The sequence below is a fragment of the Aythya marila genome (assembly GCF_965140915.1).
Source record: "Aythya marila genome assembly, chromosome: 9".
NCBI lineage: Eukaryota > Metazoa > Chordata > Aves > Anseriformes > Anatidae > Aythya > Aythya marila.
This window is the reverse complement of record NC_139050.1, coordinates 17,879,015-17,902,407: the sequence shown is the minus strand read 5'-3', so window position 1 is coordinate 17,902,407 and position 23,393 is coordinate 17,879,015. Positions and strand designations below refer to the sequence as shown.

Genomic DNA, 23,393 nt, shown 5'->3' with positions numbered 1-23,393 from the left:
CATGATAGTTCTCAGAGGTAACAGGCTTTTCCATAGATAAAAAATCAAAACAGAAAAGACTAATAAGGAAGACCAACTTGACATTTTTAGAACTGATCTTTCAGATTACTGACTGCTATACGCCACTTTGCCTGTTTAAGAGCACACACTTTGACCAACAATTCTGATTTCAGTCTTTCGCTGTCCTTTCAACGTAGATCTTTTTATGTAGTTGCACTAGTTATTAAAATCACCCCTCTAATAAACAAACAAACAAAAATGCTAAGTTAACGCCCACATGGGTTTTTAATGGGGTCAGAACTTCACACCTACTGCTGCTTCTCCCACGTCAGCAGGAGAAAAAACAGCAGTAAACTCTCACGATCTCAGAGACGACTCCAGAACAGTTGAAACCCATCTGAGCTGGGGCTGGTACTGTTCTCCCTTTCTTCCCAACCTCCGGCCACACGCTTTTGTCACCTCTTTTTTTGTCAGCACTGCATTTCTTTCAACTGGATGATGAGGAGCTGAACTAGCCAAAAGAAACAAAAATATATAAATAAAAAAAATCCAACCACTGGTCATGTGACTGTAAGTACTGACATCAAGCAGTCAGAAACACACTGCTGTGTTGGGCAAAGAGGAGACAAGCAAGAGCCCAAAACAGCCCTTCATTAAGGAGGGCTTAAACTGCTACGAGATCATACTCTAAGGAAACCAGAAATGCAGAGGGATGAGAAACATGTCTCTGGATTCCAGGCATTTTTGCTGACAAAAAAAGAAATGAGACTTTGGGAGCAAAAGTGTAGCAAGTTAATCCATAATGAACATGTGTGAGCTGAGATTTTTTTTCCAAGTTTTTAAAATTCTACCAAATCTGGAAGCTTCAAGAAGGGACAAAACCATTTGGCACTGCTGTGTTTCAGCTTTGGCTACAAGGGTGATTAAAACAAAACGCTTTTCCCTGCCTTGATTACTGAGGTGGCTGAATCATTTCCACTGAAGTTTTCCAAGAAAATGTCCAGCTAAGTAAGATAGTCTTTGGGAAAGCTTAATTCATGCAAGCTTCCACGGGGAGCACAGAGTTTTTCTTGAAATAAGATGCCATATATACCACTAAAATTTTTCAAGGCATTTGTTATAAAAGGGTCAGCAGCTTCCTGTCTTTCCTGGGTTGATTTGTGAATGATATTTAAGCACACTCCTATAAAATTTGCACTAATTGCAACTGGTATAGACTGGTGTAGATTTTTGTTGTCATTGTTGAGCATCATAATTCCTAGATAAAACAGTACCACTGTTGAACAGGCCTGCCCTTGTGAAATTCGCAAATTCTTTGCGAAACCAAAAGCTTCAAGCAAAAATGGGATGAATTTCAATTTTTGCCTCAGGATTCCCAGGCCCAAATTAAAGCACTGGGGGCAAGCCTGCATGAGGTAGAGTTTAAAGTGCAGCTCTGTGCTGCCTTTCTGTGGATCTTCACTGAGCTAAGACTCTGCCAAGAGCCACCACAGGACATAAATGCATAGTCAAAATAAACTCCATCATTTTCCTGATAGAAATCTGCCCTTTCTCTCATACATGGTATCAGCTTTGCTTGTGTGCATCTACGTATATGCACAGGCAGAATGAAGTGTGTCACAGATACATTGATGGAATATTTCATGCTTAAACCTTCACATCTGTTAACGTTTTTCCATTAGCACTCTGAATCGGGGTGAATTTACCCTACCACTCCTTGTTAGGGAAATAGAGAGTCAGCAAACAAAAACAAAACAAAACAAAATCTATTCTGGAATGAATGTAACTTCTTTGCTTTCACAGACAAGCATTGCAGTGCTGCCGTGGTATTGTTAGATCGGCTGCCTAGCGACAAGCGCCTTTCTTTCTAGCTTTCTGTTTATGTTTACACATCCTAGGAACATGGTAGTTTCTTGTTGCCTGTTTCATTTTGCAAGCTTTTACAAATATTCAGATATGTCCTGGATAACAATGAAGTACGGTATCTGTTTCAAAAAGGTGCTTCCAGCCTCTTTCCGTTTTACAAGAGGATTCTCAATAAATTCTACCCATATGTAAATGCTGCCTCTGTGCTGATCCTGTGAATGTGAAGAAATGGCACAGAGGAAATTCCTACAGAGGGCAAATTCAAGAAGAACAGAATATCACAGCCTCATTTTCTAGGCTTGGAGTAGGACTCATTTAATATTAACAATTAATATGGGGTACCTTTCTTATTATTAATTAATTAGTGGCTGGTATAGTGCTGTGCTTTGGATTTAGGATGATGAGAATAATGTTGATAAAATGCTGATGTTTTAATTGTTGCAGAGCAGTGCTTGCATTAAGCCCAGGACCTTTCAGCTTCTCACACCACCCTACAGGCAAGGAGGCTGGGGGCTCACGAGGAGCTGGGAGGGGACAGACCCAGGACAGCTGGCCAAAGGGATATTCCATACCATAAAACATCATGCTGAACAATTAATATGGGATGACTGGCCGGGGGATGGGAGGGGCTGCCTGGGGACAGTCTGGGCATCGGTCAGCAGGTGATGAGCAGTTGCATTGCACATCACTTGCTTTGTACATATTATTATTATTATTATTATTATTATTATTATTATTATTATTATTATTATTTCTACTACTACTACTATTATCATTCCTATTTCTATTGCTATTTCTTTTCTGTCTTATTAAACTGTCTGTCTCAACCCACAACGCTTTTACTTTCTTTTTCCCAATTCTCTCCCCCATGCCACGCTGTGTGAGAGGGTGAGCGAATTGCTGTGTGGTGCTTAGCTGCCTGCCGGGACAAACCGAAACAACCTAGTGCCAGTTTCTGTTCTCAGCCACATCTCAGACTCAGACTGAGAAACACTTTGGTGAATCACTTAGTTGATCTGTGCTTCAGTTCTCTTTCTGCAAAAGGGAGATGAAAATACTTACCAGTAACATAGCATTTGCAAAGTGCCTTGGCATTCTGTGGGAAATGGCACTCAGGAAATTCACAGAATGATTCTTTGTAGTGAACAATTGGGTAAGAGCCAAGTGATGCTATTATACGGTATATATATCCTTATGAGGAGTGGGTAAGGAGTGTGGTTGTTTATTTGGAGAAGAGGAGGCTCAGGGAAGACCTTATTGCTCTCTACAACTACCTTAAAGGAAGGTGTGGGAAGCTGGGGGTCAGCCTCTTCTCGCAGATAACTAGCAATAGGACAAGAGGGAATGGCCTCAAGTTGTGCCAGGGGAGGCTGAGGTTGGAATTTAGGCTTCTCAGAAATAGCAGTCAGGCATTGAAACAGGTTGCCAAGGGAAGTGGTACACCATTGTGGGAGTATTTAAGGAAAGGTTGGACCTGGTGCTTAGGGACATGGTTTAGTGGTGGTAGGGGGATGGTTGGACCAGATGATCTTGGAGGTCTTTTCCAACCTTAATGTTTCTATGATTCTATTCTGTGATTCCATGTAAATATACATATACTGCTCGTGGCAGTTAAAGTAACTGCTTTTAAGTCCTAAAATAAGATGTAGAAAGTCAGGGACTTCTGTTTCTTTGTACATTTCTCTATGTCAATCATCTTCAGGCACAAAAAGAATCTAAATGAGATGATACATTCTACTTATGAATGTCTGAACAGGCCTGGGTCACACTTTGCATCACCTCAGAGGATGACTGGAGTAACTTTTCAAATTAAATATCATCTATCTATTAATTCACAACAGGACATCAGAAGCTAAGTAATCCTTACCACACAGTTATCTCCTGTACTGTGTTATAAAAGACTGAACAGCAATGCAAGGATCAGAGCAAGGGAACATGTCATGATTCTCTGTGAAGTAGCTGAGAGCATTGGATGGGATGTATGAACAACAATCAACACTTAAAGTATTGTCATTTCTATACTAGTGACTATTTTAAAGGTTCTATTTATATCAAAAATGGAAAAAATCTGCAAGTGCTTTAAAATGACAAGAAAGAAGTTTAAGACACACAGAGATTGCATGCATAAATAGAAATGCAAGACTAGCTTTTAGCCTGAAGGTGCAGTTTCACAACTGGTGAAAGCCATTCTAAAACTCTACTGCCACTAACAAGGACTAACTAGCTTAGACCTACTGGTCCCATAATGTCATTTTTCTGCAACTGTCTTTGCTTCAGCACTAGTGGCCTGAAGAATTTTAAAGTTAGTGCTGCTCTGAGGACTTGATTGGGCTAGGTGATCTCCAGAACTCTCTACATTCTACTAACTTACACAATGGAAAACTAACTACTACTTTTTTATTGCCAGTTCTTTGAGTTTTCAAAGACTTAAAAATTCATGCAGCTAACTGACTGCCAACAACGGTGCAGGAGTGGAACACATTGCTAGCAGATGTAGGTATCAGAGCAAGACCTCTTCAAAGGCATTGTGGTTTCAGCTCGCTTTAAGGCAACAATGAAAATGAAACTTGAGGTAGTAACTGCATGTTAAGACCACAGCTAGCAAGGTTTTTGGGAAAAAGTAAAGATGTCAAACTGGCATTGGGAAAGGATGAATGTTGGGGACCAGAGGAAAACAACAGGGACATTTGTATGAGCTTTTGACAGTATGCCTAGAAAGCAAAATGGTCAGGCTACTGGCCTGCCTAATCTTCCTGATGAAAAATCAAAGCTTGCTGTACATGTATGCTCTTAATGCTAATTAGTAGTTTTTTCCCAAGCCTTTTAGCTAAAGGTTCGCTGTTAAAAAGCCCTGAAGTTCTTTTCTTTAATTTTTTATAAACACCTCTGCTGAAAAGGTTAACCCCTTCCTGCCACCAGGTTCAAGGTGGCTGGCCTCAAAGATGCACAGTTTCAAGTTGCTTCACCCACGTTCCTTTTGCAGAAAATAGGTACCTTGGTTAAACATGTTAACCTCAAATCAGGAACTTTCTGTAAATTCCAACCAGAAGCAGTATTCAACTTTTTTATTTAGCAGAGGACAACTCTAGAAAGTGACTAGATAGTTATGTGGAGGGAAAAACAAAAGAACAGAAAATCACACCAATGAGTCAATGTCACCAACGATGCATAAAGCTTTTTGCAGTATCTAATTGAAACTGGAGGGATTGTGATCTTTTAAAGCCAAATGTTCGTATCACTGTATGTGCAATTTAAAAGTGTTCCTCATGCATACTTTACATACTTTGCAGTGACTAACCTGGTTTTCATTTTCAGGGAAAAATTAGCAATATATGACATAATGAGAAACAGTATAGAAATATGCTCTGTAGATTAGACCTAAGAAAAAGAGCCTGATTTTTTATTTTTTTTTTGGTTCACCCCTGCTTATATGCTTTTAGTGATAGATTGTTTCACATTTGTTTTAACTTTCTGGGCCTACAAGGTTGACACTGAGCATCAAATACAAGTTTTCATTCTGAAGACAAAAACTAAAGCATGACCATGCAAGAAAAACACTGGTGTGTATCTGAAAGCAGCTGTTCATGGCCTACCTACTCCTGCTGGTCTCGTAGTCTTTGGTGATGCTCTCTTTGGGGAAGATTCAGGGTGTGGGGCAACAGGTTGTACTGGCCGGGTCTGTTTGGCTGCCAGTTTCTTCAGACTCACTTGCCTCTTGTCAAACATTTCTTGTACATCTTCTAGTTTTTGTAGAATTCTTTGGGCATTGGCCTAGGCAAAGAAAAGGCAAACAGCAGACGGTTGTCAGTGCTGTACTAAACAAGTTGAGATGACTTCTGTTACTCAGACTAGGTGTATTAGAGATAAAGATCATGTTGTAGCTTAGCCCAACCCAGCCCATGCATTCTGCACAGATCTATATTTCATGGAGTAGGACTTGGTGACTTATTAAATTTTCTAGCTCTACCCTGAAGTATGTGTGGTTATAGGACTGCTCGTATAAGTAAAACTTATTGCCATAAGTGCTCACCTCTGTATCCTTTTGCTGTAGCAAAAAAGGCATATTTGAGCACACCCAGAGATATAGTCTGGTACTCTCTCATATAGAAAGCAATTGGTATTTTGAAATTTGAACTGAGTGCATATGCATTTGAGAGGTTTTACCTTTATTTCAGGGGTGAGGATCATGTCAAACTGATTGTAGAACTCCTTCGGGTTAGAAAGCTGGTGTTCCTTAGCTGTTGCCAGGAACTTTTCAATTTCAACGAGTGCAGTTTCAGCTCCCTCTTGTGACTGGCACTTGTCCACAGCTTGGGAAGCTAAGAGGTAGATTCCAGCTTCACACCATTTGCTTGCCTTTAAAAAAAATCAGACAACAAGGACCCCAACATCACCAACAGTCCATATTATGAAGTGTTGCTTCTACCACCCCATGAAATACAGATTTGCCCTACCATGTTGCTGAATGAATGTTTACTTCATAGCATGGTCCTGGTCAAAATACATCCCACCATAGATACAGAACAATAGCAAATTAAATTCAGCTCTCATGGGATAGATGGATGGTCCAGTAACACATAATAATATTCTGAGGAGGAAGAGTGTTACTGTGGTTGCTGCAAATCAAGTCTTTCAGCTGTACTACCTCATTTCAGTGTTCAGTCACAAAATAATTCAAAACCCCAGATTAATATTTGATCTGTATCAAAACTTCCCAAAACTTCTTAGGCCTATTACACTCAGTGAAAAATACTCCAAAGCAGGTTTTCAAGATGAATTTCCGGTACTTCCTCTTAGGAATTAGGCTGAACTAGCATGTAAACATTCTCAGAGCATTTACATGTAGCTTTCTATTCTAGTCAGATCACATGAAGTGGGATAAAAAAAAGAACAAGTAGTAAGCTGTTTATTTTTAAGCATATTTTTACACATTTGTTTCTTGTTTCAAATTTAGGCCTAGTTCTATTCTTTTTTTGTTTAGTAACCTACTATTCATCATTTTAAGATCATAATTATGAGAAGCAACTGCTCCAGTTTTTATGGTAATAGTTTCTGAATGAAATGGAGGAAAAAGTAGTAAATCTTTGTACCTGTGCTTATAAAAGCATTCATTTTCAGTAGAACCGTCATTAGGGCTGTTCTCTAAAAAGGCTCACTCACCTTATCTAACTGTTGATGCAGCTCAAGAGACTTTCCCAAAATATCGTACTTTTTCTTGGTCTCATTGGTAAAGTCATCACAAATACGCCTGAGTTCAACACACTTTGGTCTAATGGAATCGACTGCATAATGGTTGTTTTGGATGAGCTGTTCTCCATGGAGCGCTAGAGATTGGGCTTTCTCCAATGGTTCCTGTGAAATTAATGAGAAACTATCCAAAGTTAGACCTTAAAATTACACATTTAGTAAAGATAAACCATCTCTGTAATCTGTGCTGTAGCCTGGAGCTAAAGGTTTGGGATATTCATCTAGCTGACGTGTTTTTCAATTTGCATTGAAGACCAACGTGTTAGTGATTATTTCTTACTATTGTTCTTCCTGCCTCCACAGCCTAAATTCAGAGGTGAGTACTTAAACAGTCTCAAAATCATACAGAGCATGTATGATCTGTAGATCATACATAGAATAAAAAAATATTCTACCACATGCTTAACCCAAGTTAAAGATTAGTAGAGCAGCGCAATATGGAGAATGAACCAGAGCAAACTCCTATGACAAATCTTGTTATCTCAGGCTTTGTCAGCTGAGCTCATATCTGTAGAGCTACGGATTACAAATTCTCAGAAGAGCAGGACATCACATCTTCACAGAGGGGCAGAAGATAACAGGTTGTGATAACAGGTTGGGTGTGGCAACTTTTAAAACCACTGCTCAGGAGTGTGAAGGTCCCGAGACTTTTGCAAGGCAAAGTCAGAGTGAATTTAAACTGTTTATGGCAGTGAAACATTTTCTCTATTTTCAGCTATTAACCATCAGCTCTTTGCTGAATACTTATAGGTACAGAAGATTTTTTCCCATTTAATGGGATGAGTTCAAACTACATCCATTATTATTGGTTATTTGCTTCATTGGAGTACAAAAGCTGTCTGTGATAATGTGTCAAATACAAAAATAGTTAGTGCTTTAACACATATGCTGTGAATAGATCATAATTAAAATATCACCTAACAGCACACAACAAGAAGGGACAATGGAAGGAAAATGTAAGTTACAGTAACTTAAATTTCTTTAGATTTCTACAGAACAGATGGGCAAAGATGACAGTATTTCTAAATCTTAATCCTGTGCTTAAAAAAGATCATCAGATCATCACCAGTTTTTGCATTTGTTCATGTGCACCCTCCTCTGATTCAGCTTACTCATTTGTTCAATGCTTTCTAATAATACTAAATGTGATGCATGTTATATATAGGTGACCAACTGATACAATTGCAAAGTTCAAACATCTGAAAAAAACAAACAACAACAACAAAAAAAAAAAACATGTTTATCAGAAGGCATGTGTGTTCCTGAAACTGCTATAAGCTTGAACAGAATGGTCTTAAATGGTATCTGGCCAAGGGAACCTGTTACGTCTTCCAAGTTTTTCAAATTCCAAAGATGGCCCTAACTTGTCTTGGTTTGAAACGCAGGTATTTCAACTGATTCTAGATTTCCAGGTAACAAAACAGAACTACTAAATTTGAACAACCTTGGTTTCTGGAAATTAGGATCAGAGTTTCACAGTTTAAAAGAATGACCCATGAGAAGAGAGTAAGTGTCACAGAACGATAGTGACAGAGAAACATCTAGATGATCAGCTGGAATACAATATTGAGCACAAACCTGTCCTTTCTCTTCCAGTTGTTTCTGTTCCCTTAGGAGGTGCTCTACTCGAGTCACACTGTCTCCAATGTCAGAAAAACCTGCCTGTGCTTCCATTAGATTATCCAATGTTAGTTTTACCTAAAACAAACACGACAAAAAAAAGCGTACCTATCACAAGATGATCATAAAATTATAACAAATCTATGAGTTCTAAACATTTATCTCCATCTTTAAACATTTTAAATGTTTATCTCCATTCTCTAAAGAGCTGTCCCTGGTTCTTGTTATTTATTGAGACATGCAGTTTTGAAGATCCATAACTCTAGAGCCTCTATTACTCCAAGATTTGTATTACTTTGTCCTTTGAGCTGACAGCTGGGCCTTCCATTTTTCTTTTCAATTGACATCAGTGGAGTTGGACACTTAGCATCACAGAAGAAGTGATATTTGGTAAGATAACACATAAATACACAGTCATTTAGCATGAAGCTGGTATTTCACAGTTTGACCTAATGCTGTAAAATATCAGATAATTACCAATAATTTAATTTTTGAATATTAATTTCATATTTTATAATGAATGGCTTCCCTCCCAATCTCTTTTTTAGGAATGCCATTATACTTCTACATATAGGCAGTTTGACCTTATTTACAGGAGAAGACTAGACAAAATCAACCAATGAAATACCTCTCTAAAATCATGTTCAAAGTGTCGAAGCTGCAAGCATTGTTCTAGTTTTAGATGATGCTTGGTCCAAAATTGATCAAAAGCCTTTTCTGTTTCATCCAACTGAGCCAACAACCTGTTAAGAAATGAGAGTGAAAAGCACTTAATTTGCTACAGTTCTTTTCCTTTAAGTTACACCAATTGATTGCAGAAAACAGGGTTTGGAGATGGTGGGGAGCCTACACCTATGTATGAAGCAGAACAAGGTTCTGCATCGGTTTTCCCTTGGGAAAAAGAGAACAAAAATTAAAGTGGGACATGCAGGAGCGTGATGATGGCTGATAGTTACATGGATCTACTATGGCAGTTGTAGTCCTGCCTCCTAACCTACAACTGGAATACAGACCTGGTCCATGTGCTGGCAGCCAGAAGTGGCTGTCACTCCCCAGCTTCCATCTAATCTTCAAAGATAATTCACCTCAGGCCAATGTAGATTGAATACAATGCAATTATTAATTTTACGAATGCTTAAAGCAGAACTGTACAACTTGTTGTTCATTTTCTTTTTTTTTTTTTTTGCCATAAGAAATAAGCAATGGTTGAATCATTTTTCCTAATCCATCTCTCCTAAACACAATGGATTAGAGGCTCATAATGCCTCCCACTGACAATGTTTCATTTCATGGAAATAATGAAACACTTATTCACAAAAAAAAATCAGTATCAAGTGTCCCACATCTCGAGTGAAGTGTCAAACACCAGAATATGAGTCATCCTTGCAATCTCTATGACCTATTGAGTATATTACAAAGTAGAACAGTTTAAACAGGGAAGAAAGAAAGAAGAAAAAAAGGAAAAAGAAAAAAGAAAAAAAAAAAAAGAAAAGAAATAAAATGAAGTTTTCTCTGAATATCCTATTTTTCAATAGTTGGCATTCTTCAGGCAGGCAGGAAACTATGTTGGAACTATGAAGTAATTGGGGCAAACACCAATAGTTCCTTCCTATTCCTCTCAAAAACAAGTCCTGTTTTCAATCTATCCCTGAAAAATGTGTTTTTAATCAAAGCTAGTTGCTGAATTCAAGCTGAATTTGTAAATTTCTTCAGAATGACTGATTAAAGGATTTTAAAGTATTCAGTGAAAAATATCAACTTTACTTTTGGCAGCTTTGTTCCTGCTGAACGCAGATACGCTGAAACACTAGCATAACATTTCTCTTTCTGCTGCATCATATGGAACAGCAGAAACTTGTACATAGTAAATAAAAGCATTATGGTAATAACTAGCATTGTAGGAAGGAACAGAGATTTCTCTCTTTTTATACATCTGTGAAGGTTTCAGACTATCATCTTTATCTGTTCCTCCCTCCCCCAGTGTTTCCACAGAAATACACAAGCATATACTCTTTCATCTCACATGGATCCAGACGCCACTTTCTAACTAGGCACAGGTATTTGGAGGATGTAATAGGGAAAATATGTTCCACATTAAATCCTCCACCAGGTAGGTAGTGGTCCAACCAAGAATTACCATGAAATTCAGAACTTGTTTGAACTTGCACTGCCAGTTTAATCAAGTAAATTCCTCAAAGACATTCCCTTCTCTGACTTATGTATCCAATAAACCCTGAGTGACTGAATCAGTTGGAATTTATAGCCTGTATATTTACACCATTTAAATGAGGACATAAATTACATTTGCATTTCTTAGGAATAAGTTAGCAACTTGCCCAAGGTAATCAAGCTTCACTAACCTTTCCACTGTTGCCACATTTTCTAGTTCATCCGGACTGAGTTTACTGTTGGCACTTCGGGTGACTGGCTCCCTAATACATGTCAGTAGGGTGGCCCCCTGCTTCACAGCTAGTTTCAGCTCATCCTGAGGGGGGAAACAAGAAAAGTATATATTTATGCTAACAACAGTTCCATCTCTTAGGTAGACAACATAGTAATGCTAAGGGAGGTTACTTTTGTAGGCATTGAATACTTGGAACAGAATATAAGTGCTTCACAATGATGACATATCTTTCTAGGAATACAGAGACTAAATCTATTCACAATGAACAGTAGATATATGTCTGAGAAAAGGAACATTGCATAATTTCTGAACAGATTGTATTTTTGACCGGGTAACTTTCAGAATAAAATACTCTAACACAAATCAAATGTGTGCTGCCAATTGTTCAGTCAGCTGAGACGCTGCTGAGACATTGTGCTTCTTAATGGGATTTCCTCAAACTGTGACATGCTAAGTCATGGTATGCCAGCTATCAAGGAGTCAACCACAGAAGAAGGTATCTTCCTAGCATGAAAGATGAGCAATGAAAAGGACAATGATGATCAAAAATTAATGTCAGCTGAGGAGTCTCCACCACACACATCTTGCATGGAACTGTTCTGAAATCCATTTTTAAGTCATCAGGGGATGCCTGTGAAACAAAACCTTTACTACTTTCTCATAAGGCAGGGATTCCTGGTCCTCCCCTGTTACCAGCACTGAAGGAGACTGCACAAAGGAACACCACCAAATCTTTGGAGATAACATAGTTCATGTCAACTGCAACAGAGCAGGATAGAACAATATCCTGTTCTATCATTCCTGAAGCTGTGCAGTCCTTTTTCATAGCTGCATCAAATCAATCTCCTGAATCCAGGTTTTTCTCTCTTCAGTAGTTTAGATGATGGATTCCCAAAATAATGGCAGAAAAAATTGTTAAATCAAAACCCACTTATTACACAAATGGAGCTGTCACGAGACAACATTCACCTTCAGCTTGCTGTGATGGTCAGTGTGTGCAGACAGGAGCTCTTCTGTGCACTGCACATCGTTGGGAAGTTCAGTCTCTGCTAAGTCCGTTCCAAAGGTCTGCAGCATCTGTGCTGTTGTTTTCACTGTCATTGCAAAGTTTTCAATAGCCTGGAAATGCAGGAGCATAAAGTCACAGACTGCTTATTTACTGCATGTCAGCTGTGTTTAGTTCGTCAGACGCTGTGCTGCAATGCCTGTAAAGCTGGCAATGCTGCTGGTTTTGAGCAGATCTGTTACAAGTTACAGATTAAATCCTGTGTCACAAAGGATCTTTTCAAAGGCTTACAAAGTATCACCATATCCATGAACCAGATGGAGAACTTCCAGAGCTTAAATGACATAATGAAACCACAGAGGACATCAACTTCAAAGCCCAGTCTGGAACTTCAGATCCTCTGCCCATGCTTGCTGGGAATTTCTGTGGTGTTTAAAGATTTTAATTAAGGCTTTATTTAAGTTGAAGAGACACCAAAAGGACATAAGCCAAAGCCTTTTTACTTTTATTTTTATACAGCCATTGTTCACTTAGCAGCAATCTGTCTCCCCCTTGACTTCTCAAACTGAGCATCTCCATCCTGCCTATCTGTACTTAATGTATTCCAGTCACTCCCTCCCATCCCTTCCACAAATTGAAGAATGACTTACTACAAATATATTTAAAATGCGTAAATTCATTGGAGCATTGCTGCTTCTTGGGTGCACTAACACAAAACTCATCCAAATTTTGTGGTTTTATTGAAGAAAGTGAAGTGAAAGTGAGAAAGGCTTAATAAGAATGCTGCCTTTTCAAACTAGAATACTAGAATAGTTCAGACTTCTGACATATGATTAAAACCTTTGTACCTTGTAGCAAGTGACTACAATTTTTTTCATGATCATGTCCCAGTTTCTTTAGGGATAACCAAAGACTGTATTGTTCTGCACAGATTTGTTCTTTACACTTTTTGACCTAATCCACACAATATTTTGAGTCACTCAATAGCACTGGGGATGCTCTTACACCCGGTCAAACATTATATAGTTTTTGCAAGTTATATTCCCTTCTCCAGCAATGATGGGAAATCCTCATTTGCAACCACGAGGGTTAAAACTACGTGGTGTGCTCTGTGGAAAACAAACTGGAGGTAGATTGTTGTTCAAAAGGTGCAGAAATTACATTCCACATCATGTGATCTTAAAGCAGGCTCCAGATGAGGCAATGCTAGCAGAGTTCATAGCTTTCTTCCTTTTTTCTTCCCCATAAATTCATGTTCAGCAGAAGCAGTACACTGACATATGCTCTGGCTCAGTGCTTATCAGCTGTAGCCTGCTGTTCTCAGCAATGAAATTAGTGTATTACAGTTGGCTAAAATGCCACACTTCTGACTGCAACACAGACAAAGCCATCCATGACAAAGAGCTGCTTACTAAGAGCCTAAAATGTACTCTGTGAGCAAGAAAGCTCACAGGCTCCTAGCCATTCAAGAAAGCAGAAACGAAGAGCAATGTTGTAAGATTGCTAAATCAATACTTTTTAGCAACAGCTTAAACCTGATTCAGAAAATGAAACAAAACAAAACCCTGGCAGGACAAGATATGAGAGTACTACGAGAAACAGTAAAGGGGATGAAGACACTGCATCAGCAAGACTGAAGGTCAGGCTTTTTCAAGGTGCCACTCAGGCCAACACTTCCCTGATGACAAACCTCTTATCCAGCACAGATTACCTGGCTGACTACACCAGGCACCACAAGCTCATCAGTACCACAAGTAGTAGCATGGTTGTCCCCACTCATTCCCATGCATATGAGCAATAAATGGCTTCATATTCCTAAAGTGTGACTGTGGTTTTGTCTTCAAGTCTCTGTGCTTGGTAAAAAGCTATTGAAATAAACGTAACCAAAAGATCTTCGGTTACACAGCCACACTCATCTCAAATCTTGGCTCACTTTTATTTGCGTATTTTACCAAACTATACGTTCCCGCTCACAATATTCTCTTAGGCAATATTCTGTCCCTCATAATTAATACAGACTTTCCTGCCTGTGCCTCATCTTAGCCCCCTTCCTCACTTTTTTCAAGCCTTTAGTGGTTTGAAATATCACATGGATGATTCCTTCAGTCATGCCTCCTACAAGGACAGTTTCATATTTTTGATACTTTTAACCTGTAGGCTTGTTCACATTCTATCTCAAGGTTTTCCTCACTGTTGTCAGCAAACCTAGCAAGCCGGTGTTAGAAGAAACTCAGAATTCATGTTTGCATATTTAAATGCCTGAAACATTTGGTGGTTTTCAAGAAAAGTAAAATTTAATCTTATAAGCACAGCAAAGCACAGAAAATGGTAGCAGGAAAGTGACAAAAGTGATCCGACTTCACAAGAGTTGTGGTTTATTACACAGAAAATACTGAAGTCCGATTTAAAACAACAACAACAACAACAACAAAATAAAAGTTAACAATGATCAACGTTGACTTCCAAGCTATCTCAGAAAAGCTTTTTCTGAATGCTAGATCTAGCTGTGGGTCAACAACAACAAACCCAAATCCCAGGCTGCTCAGAACACAGCAAAACACTGGGGCTACTTAGATGCGAGCTCTAACATACCACTCTTGCAAGCAGACCCACAAAGACTCATGCAAGCATTTGCACACTCCCTCAGGGAAATTAATTCAGTTTCCAGGATGAGGACTGAGCTTTGCACCTTTCCATGTAGAGAGGATGGGACAACATTTTGGCTGATTATCTGACAAAGATTGGGGTCTGTTTTTTGTAAACCACCACCTTTTCTGGGAATCGTAATGAAATGTTTACATTGTTTTGAAGCAGCCACTGAGATACATTAACCAACCCAAAATGGAACAAATAATCAAACCTGTAACAAGTTTCCTAAAGGCAACACAATAAATAGTCTTTCTGCTTTCCTACAATTATTAATTATTCTCAAGTTACTCAAAATAAGAGCCATCTGGAACAAATGTTTACATAGCACAGAAATGAAAACAAAGGGAAATAAAATCAAATGTCTTGAGTATTTTCTTCTCTTAAAAACATGGATATAATTGCTCATTAAAGTGAGAATCCTGACCTTTCATTCAGAACACTGTTACAGCATATGCGCAATTTTGACCATGAGCTGCAGGCCTCTGAATCCATCAGTTATCCAAAAGATAAGAATGTGCCCAAGGGCCTTGCTGAATAATAATGTTATGACACCGTAGACCCTAGTCCAGGTCAACTACTACTTTTGCTACAAGCTTTAGGGGAACTTACCCTTCTCTGTTTGAGTCATGGAACCTCTCTTTCCACAAATCCCTAGTAAAATGTGTAGGCTGAAATGCAGCTGAAGAGTTCCTACCTAATGGTTGTTCTACATTTGCCACCTGGACACTTGTGGGGGTAGACGTGTAAGAACAACACCAACACTCACGGTTCGGTGATGTATCCACTGACTGTGGCCATACTCCAGGGTTCCTCCCAGCTCCCGGGTCAGCTGACTCTTGTCAATATAGCCGTGCAGATCAGAAACAGAATTTAACATGATGATCTGAAACAAATGCAAACACAGCGGACTGAGAGAAATAACGAGCCCTTTAAATCATTGTTCTTAGGATCAATTTTCTTACTCTAAACAGTCTCCCTACCACTCAACCTGCTTAATGAAAGCAAAAGCATCTTCTGGTAAGCAGTATTACCTTTTGGCTACCACTGTAAATCTTGCACCACAAGTGGTTACACAAATAACATACTTAATTAGGCCCTGTTGTTCTACCAGCTAGAAAATACACCATGACTTCAGCACCAGAAAAACAAGATGTTGAGAACAAATAACTAGAAATTTTAAGCCTTTGACTTTAATGTGTTAAATGTATTATTTTGTCCTGCAGTTTGAAGAAAGGCTATGTCTGTTAGCACACATTAATTCCAATGGAGCATGTTAAGCATGCTGTAGACAGGGAGATGAGCCCAGCTGTGTGGAGGGCATATATTTCAGGTTGAATAAGGGCTCTAAGAAAAGCCTTGAAACAAGCCTGGACAGGCTTTTGGTTGATCTTTTTTTTTTTTTACAGAATCATCCTAGAATAATTCAGGTTGTCTCTAGAATAACTTCTTTCTCAAAGCTAGGTCAGATATGAGATGAAACCAGGTTGCTCAGGACTTTATCCAGCATAAAGCACATCATGCTCTTAGTTTTTCTAGGACTGCTCTCTAAAAGCTATGTGGACATTCCAAAGATGGCTCAAAATTTGAATGTCCAAAAAGACCCTCAACTAAACTCATCTCGATTTTTCTGCCTGTAGGAAAGGTATGCTAATATTTAATACTTAATGCAGTGCCTGATCCCTGCCTACAATTAACTCCTCTTCCAACTGTGATAGTTTAAAATTGGATTTGAAATGCCACTCTGCTATGCAATAAATTGCTAAAAGTAGAGAAGATGCTGAATTGCTAGAAAATGCTATTTCTTGATGTTCTCCTTTTGTAGGCTGCCGTTTCTGGTACAACAGTTGCTATGGTAACACATTCTGGCTTACTAAGTACAGGAACATCCAATTTTAAAGTGATATAAAATGAAAAGATTTTGTTTTGTAATCAAACACATATTTTAACATCAATCTTGCATATTAATCACCAAAAAGCCACCCCTGCCAAACTACAGTCAGTGTGAAAAATAAACCCACAGTAACAAAGCGAATGTTCATGGCTTCTTTTCTGTATGCACTGTAATAAACGGTCTGCTGTGTGCTACTACAGCAGAAGCAGGAAGTGCATGAACTTCAAACCTAGGTACTGACAAAGGTAGAAATTGTTGGAGCGGAATCATGGGTCTTTTGCAAAACGATTTAAAATCACAAGCAAAATCCCAAACAATCATATGAAATCACTCCAGTAAAGTCATTGTGGAACACAGCGTGAGTCAGTTCCGGGATGAAATACCAGCAATAATCATCATTCATGTTTATTTATAAAACACTTTGAAACCACAGGCAAGCGTGCAGCTGGGAACAACTCCAAAAAGAGCTATCATAGTATAATGTAAAACTCTTTCAGGATTGGTAACCTTCTTCAGATCACATTCTCATCAACCTGAACGTATGACAAGTATATAGAAAAAGCAGTAAAAAGCATGCTTTGAATCTTGAAGGGGTGGAGATCATGAAAAGCATTAAAAATAAGCAATGCCATGTAGGCTCTTAACAGGGCACTACGAGATTGTCAGCAGTCCATAGTGTAGAAGTAGCCCTAGACTTTCACTTCTCTTTAGTGCTAACCACTTACTTTTGTCACTGGAGTGAGATCTACCTCTGCCTACATTGGGGGAACAGCTCCACCAAGTTAAGATGTCACTGCTTAACCTGAGACACATTAAAATCCTGTGAGGCATTCACCAGGAATTAACTCTTTGGCATTCCTGCAACTGATAGTAGATAATCCCACAAACACAATTTAAACAAACCATTGTTATACATACAAATAGGTTCTGCTTTTTCCCTGCACATATCTATCACTGGAATGAAATAAAAAATAACTTATCTGATCCAGACAATGGAGTCAGTTGTAAATGTGCCTACGTGCCTCTCAAAGCTTGTTTGATCTCATTCTGTTTTCTGTTTAGGTTTTGTTGACCTTGTATACATCACACAGACCAGATCACAGCCCCAGTTGCCACTTGTAATCAAATTTTAATTTTTGGTTCATGAGAAGATGCAGACACCTAAGGCACTGCAGGCATGGAGATAAGAACACATGGACAAAAAAAATGTATGCTTACCGGTACCTTCATTTTAAAGTCATCTCGATAGAGTTTAATGCCAATGTCAGCGATTGTCCTTTGGATAAAGCGGGAGGGCCGCAGGACAAACACCAGCTGCAGGTTTCCTGGAAATGCTCCCTGCAAAAACCATAAAATTATTAGAAGGCAAAACTCTGCCTTGCAGGGAAGCCAAGGCAATTTTCAGCCAAGTGTTTCCTAAAGGGGGTAAACCAGGGAGTACACTGAAACTTGGCCAGTCCAGCTGCTAATGATATCAGCTGTTCATTCTGCACAACTCCAATGTCAGTATCCAAAGCCAATGGAAATACCGTGGATTTTACTGCCCAGCCATATATTGCTTTCTGGAAGGGATTTAGCACAGACCTCTGAAGTTTCTGCACTAGTACCTTCACCCTTCCTCCTCTCAGGTCTGAAATGCAGCAAGCCTCCTTTGCACTAACACACCTTAGGTCTCCCCATAACCCCCCACCCTTTTTTTTTTTTTTTTTTTTTTTTTTTTAAACCTACAAAAACTGGCTACCCATGTTAGACTTGGTGAAAGAAGCAGGTGGCACAAATGAATTTCCCAGACTGACCTGCCTTCTCACTCTGGAAAGGTTTTAGTCTTTTTAATCTCATTTGTTTTTCCTACGTGCAGGCACTCAACACATTCAGCAGTCATAGTCCTGTCTGCAACACCTAGCCTACACCTCACACACTCCTCTCCTCTGTGCTCATCAGTGTTAAAAAAAGAAGAAGACGGCAGCTAAAGAGAACTAAAAATGAAAAACAATTATCTAAAACTCTTGAAGTAATTTAAAGTAATCTTGGTCGTCCCTTCATCCTAAACCTCTGTGTCTAAGCACTTGCTCCTCACACAGCACATATTCTACGTAAAAGATATATAAAAACAGCTGCTTTTATTAGTACTGAAAAAGTGCCTGAACTCCCACTTTCACAAATGAGATACAATGAGCTATTAATAGTTTCTGACTGAGATCACTTACTACCACACAAACACAAATCCACTGGGATCTGTTTATTTCACAGACAGGCCACATAGTCACCCCTCACAATGCACAGAAAGGATCCTCTGTTAGACTCTTCTGGAAACAACTTCATATTACTAGAATTCATACTGCAGTCAACCAGCACATGAGGAATTTGTCCTAAATTCAGCAGTAAACAAGGCTGTACTTTCTGTTACTGCAGCTTCCTTTCTCTCATGAGAAACTCATGAGTTTCAGGACAGGATAGAATCTGCATCCATAGCCAAAAAATAGAAACTAAAAATGAGTACATGAGACTGTATCCTGTGTAAAAGGCACATCAGATAATTTTGCTTTCTAGAAGGTAAATAACAAAAGCTTGTACTTACTGCTATCCGTGTCAGGGATGCCTTGACTGCACTCCATTTGTCCCGTCGTCTGTCTATGATGATGATGAACCCGATGCTGGCAGCCTCCAGACTGCAAAACAGATTAAATAAATCTGCTGGGTTACATGAAGATACTCCCATTCCAACGAAGTGTACAGCAGCAAAATTCAGCCTCCATTGGATCACCCTCCAAGCCCATTACAAAAGTGCAATGTACAGTGGAAAGAATGAATATTTGGCAGAAATTCACTTTAATACAAAAGCCAGGATTTTTTCTCTTCCTAGCGTAAGGCTACCAGCTTACACAAAACATGAATATTTTATTTGCTGAATCTCTCAGCTGCTATGCTACTTTGCTGCCAAACCTAGGTGATACAAATAATTCAGGATCACAAATTACATTGTGCTATACTGAAGGCAAAAATCTCAGACCTTGCTTTTTCTCCAAATTAATTCAAGTTATTAGACACCCCCTTCAGCCTTCATACATAATAAATAAATAAATAAATAAATCCAGTATGCTATATATTTTCTGAAGATTTTTGGAAAAAAAATTCAGAGGAAGGCACCGAAAAAAAATAATGTGTATTGCAGATTGTTACAGAAAGGGTGTGAGAAAGTAGTTACAAAAATCTTAATCTGTGGGTTTCTTAAACTACCCACAAATTTGCATTGCTTTTTTTATTAAACTGCATCTGCTGACTGAGACCAAAAATTTTTTTGGAGGTCTAGTGAGCATGAAAGGCCCGGGCAAATCACCTTCAGCACCCAGAACACCATGTAGCACCTCTGCGGACAGGCTTCCTCTCCTGCCTTGACAATTGACGTTGCTGCATCATAGATAGGGTGCCAGAAATTCTCATATGTTTAGCTAACTCTTTAAAGCAAGAGGATTGAAAGCCTCAGGTGAAAACAGCAAAAGTTGGGGTAAACTTGCCCAGAGTTTGGGAATTCAAAAGGAGCACAAAGCAATATGTCATTTTCCCCCTTTGCTCATGTAATACATGTGCAAAAAATACTCTTTTGTTTAATGATTTGCCAAAAAACATTTAGGTAACTATAGAAAGTAACCTAAATGAAAACCACTGAAAGGGTTGTGAGGTACTGTTACAGGCTGTCTGGGAAATAGTTGAGTCACTGTCCCTGGAGGTCTTCAGAAAACATGTAGATGTAAAGCTCAGTGGCATGGTTTGATGGTGGGCTTGGCAGTGCTAGGTTAAAGGTTGGACCAGATGATCTCAGAAGTCTTTTCCAGCCTAAACAATTCTATGATTCTATAAAGAAAACAAATGCTAGAGAATGTAGAGTGCAAATGCATTTAAGAAAGGTGAATTTAAATTTAAGGGAGACAGAGGAAATGGGGAAAAGGTTTTTTGGTTCTTCATTCCCATTTAATACCTGCTGGGATCTCATCCCACGCCAGGCAAAAGGCTGGGCTGCTGTGAATCCCCAGTCCTCAGCATCGGGGCTGCATCCCCCTGGTCATGGTGCTCTGCCGGTCCCTGTGCCAGCAACAACATCCCTGGTTTCTCCCTTTACTGAACATGAACACCAATCCTCCAAGCAACTACCACCCCAAAAGGCAGAGAAGCCACAGGGAAGCTGTCAGATAGAAACACCCAGCTCCACAGCCTAGAGAACAGAAGACCAGTCAGTCAACACTGCCTGCTGTCTGACCGTTGAGTCCACAGAAATTTGGCTTGTTAAAGACAGGATCATACTCACAAATACTTGAAAACTCTCCTACAACCTATCCACCAGTACTAATCCATAAAAAAATGTTTTCAAATATTTGATACCAGTTACACTGACATTTGTCACAATCCAGATCTCCCCAGAACAGGCCCAGCATGCTCCCTGGCCTCCTGTTGAGGCACAAATTCTTTAGTTTAGTTCTTCCACCAGCAGTTCATGAAATGCCCGCAGAAATGGCTAATCACAAGATGCATACCCCACGTGAATTTCTTTGCTCTTATAAGGAATACTGATACCGATCTAACTATCTGGTTAACCAGAGCCAAATTCTAAAAATGCGAATCGTGATCAGTTATTCCAAGAGAACAATGTTACAGTCCAAAATTGATGTTACGTGGAGTGTGTTATTCTATCTGTTCTGTTATTTAGAACAAAGTTAAATAGAGAGACTTGCGGGGAATTAAGTTGATGTAATTCTGTTTTCAACAACTACAGGTTTAGATGACCTTGGAAAAAGCTGGCTCTTTACTAGGCTTGATACAGTTTTGACAGCCATGCCAATTTTTGTGAACCATGTTAAAGCAGAAGGGAAATGGCAATGTAAGAGGGCGATTTTGAATGAATCACATGGCTCACCAAAATACGACCATTGTATTATTGCAATCAACATCCAGTTAGGTCTTCATAGCTCAGACTCAGAATCAATTTTCAGCTTCTGAATATCACTCACACAATAACTGGATACACAAATCAAGTTCGAATCTGATGCAACTCCATTAAAACCAGCAATTTATAATAAAATGACCAACAGAGTAGACATGTTTAGCTGAAGTTAACAAAATGCTGATGTTAGTCTAAAGAAAAATATTATTCTCCTAATATCAAATTAATAAATATGAGAAAAAGCTGTTCTTTGTAAAATTTATGATGTAGCTAAACCGCAAGTAATTCTATCCATAAGCACCACATTCACACACGCTGCCTGCACATAGAAATTGCCCTGTTTTGCCCATCTGCCTGAGAGACTGGCTAAAGGCTTTCTAAAAGGAGTGCACACGAAGGACTGGAGGCCTAAAGGAATCCAGAGTCAGACCCTTACAATCACACCTTGGTAAGCAAGCTGCAAAGGAAGTAACTGACATGATGGCATCTGCCAAAGGCAACAAGTACAACCGTGGTTTAAACAAACACAAAAGTGGTTGTGCCAAGCAAAACTTGCCTCTGTGCTTCAGAACTAACTCTTAAGTCCTGTCTTTAAAAGTTCCTCAGACATGCAGAGAAGAAATCGCTTAAATGAAGGACTTTCCCTGTTTTCTCCAGTATATCTGCATGATCTAGCGCTTAATTTTTTTCAAATGTTCTTCTGCCACAGGGGGTTGTAACAGCACAAATGCATCCAGGCATCAGATGCAGTAACAAAAATTAAATTCATGGATAATAGGAATGAGGGCTTATGAAATATAGATTCCGACAAGAAAATACAAGAGAGAAGCAGCAAAGGAATTTTCTCATGAAATTGGGCTTGGCGAGAACAGTCACGGGGGAGGGCTGGGAATAACGCACATATGGGAATAGAAATATTGCTCATCAGTTGCCACCGCAAATCACACAGCATCGCAGGCCAGTTAAAGAGACAGACTGAGAAAGGGGAAGTTGAAACGGATACTGATACACTGGAGTTACACTTGGATTGAAAGAGAGAAAAGAGCAAAGGAGAGCAGAACTCCACTTGGTGTGCAGCCCAGCCGTGGTGGGGTGCGGCCCGCACTTCTCTCCCACGGGAGACCAAGCAGAGTAACTGTGGTTGGCAAAGACCAAGCCTGCCAACCAGCTGGGCTTGGCCCACGGGGCTCAGGGGGAAGACACGGATCAGAATGCACAAAATATATTACACAAACAGTGCAGGTACAACCGTAGCTGAGCATGAGTATGAAGAGCAGGCCAAGGCATGAGATTTGAGAGATTTGTTTAGGTAAAATGAGAACCGGGCCACGAAGCAAACGATTCTGGTAGCTATTACAGTATGTACTACCTCCAACATTGAACTTAGTGCACTATCTGAGATGAAACAAGTGAAAAAATGGAGAATAAAAAACTTTTAAAATAATACAATCTGAAGGAGGAAGAGCAGAAAGAGAAGGTGAGAAAACCACATGTTGCTAAAAAGCAATGCAGCCAAGCAGATCTCTAAAGAAAATGTCAGGGAATGGGCACATCGCTCAGAATCATATGGCAGACTAGGCAAAGGCAAGCAGTAAAGACACCATTCACAGATATGTCTTTGTAAATCTTGACTGCTATGGGCTAGTGGATGCAACACAAAGAGGATCTTAACATGAGAGCTACTTTTGGACAACAGAAAATGGGCCTGCAACCCTAGCACAAAGCTAGACCTGAGCTTCTGTAATGTTATTCCCCACATTTCATCTCGATGTTC

General features: G+C 39.3%; 2 protein-coding genes across 5 annotated transcripts in view; one reads left to right on the top strand and one right to left on the bottom strand.

Annotated features, from left to right (window-relative positions):
* Positions 1-17,817, top strand: part of B3GNT5 (UDP-GlcNAc:betaGal beta-1,3-N-acetylglucosaminyltransferase 5) — a 44,622-nt gene extending 26,805 nt beyond the window's left edge. The window contains exon 3 of the transcript XR_014318089.1: positions 17,746-17,817. The gene's annotated coding sequence lies outside the window, so the exon portion shown is untranslated. The remainder of the gene's footprint in view (positions 1-17,745) is intronic.
* Positions 1-23,393, bottom strand: part of MCF2L2 (MCF.2 cell line derived transforming sequence-like 2) — a 117,211-nt gene that overhangs the window by 81,699 nt on the left and 12,119 nt on the right. For 2 of the 4 annotated variants that reach the window (XM_082766800.1, XM_082766799.1), the window contains exons 4-13: positions 19,262-19,352; positions 17,902-18,021; positions 15,559-15,675; positions 12,107-12,256; positions 11,094-11,218; positions 9,362-9,476; positions 8,692-8,811; positions 7,027-7,218; positions 6,031-6,222; positions 5,460-5,637 (exon numbers count right to left, since the gene is read on the bottom strand). In XM_082766800.1, the coding sequence (XP_082622926.1) occupies positions 5,460-5,637; positions 6,031-6,222; positions 7,027-7,218; positions 8,692-8,811; positions 9,362-9,476; positions 11,094-11,218; positions 12,107-12,256; positions 15,559-15,675; positions 17,902-18,021; positions 19,262-19,352 (1,400 nt within the window). Of the gene's footprint in view, positions 1-5,459; positions 5,638-6,030; positions 6,223-7,026; positions 7,219-8,691; positions 8,812-9,361; positions 9,477-11,093; positions 11,219-12,106; positions 12,257-15,558; positions 15,701-17,901; positions 18,022-19,261; positions 19,353-23,393 lie in introns of those variants that run through there. The other 2 variants (XM_082766801.1, XM_082766802.1) reach the window with 2 other exon arrangements.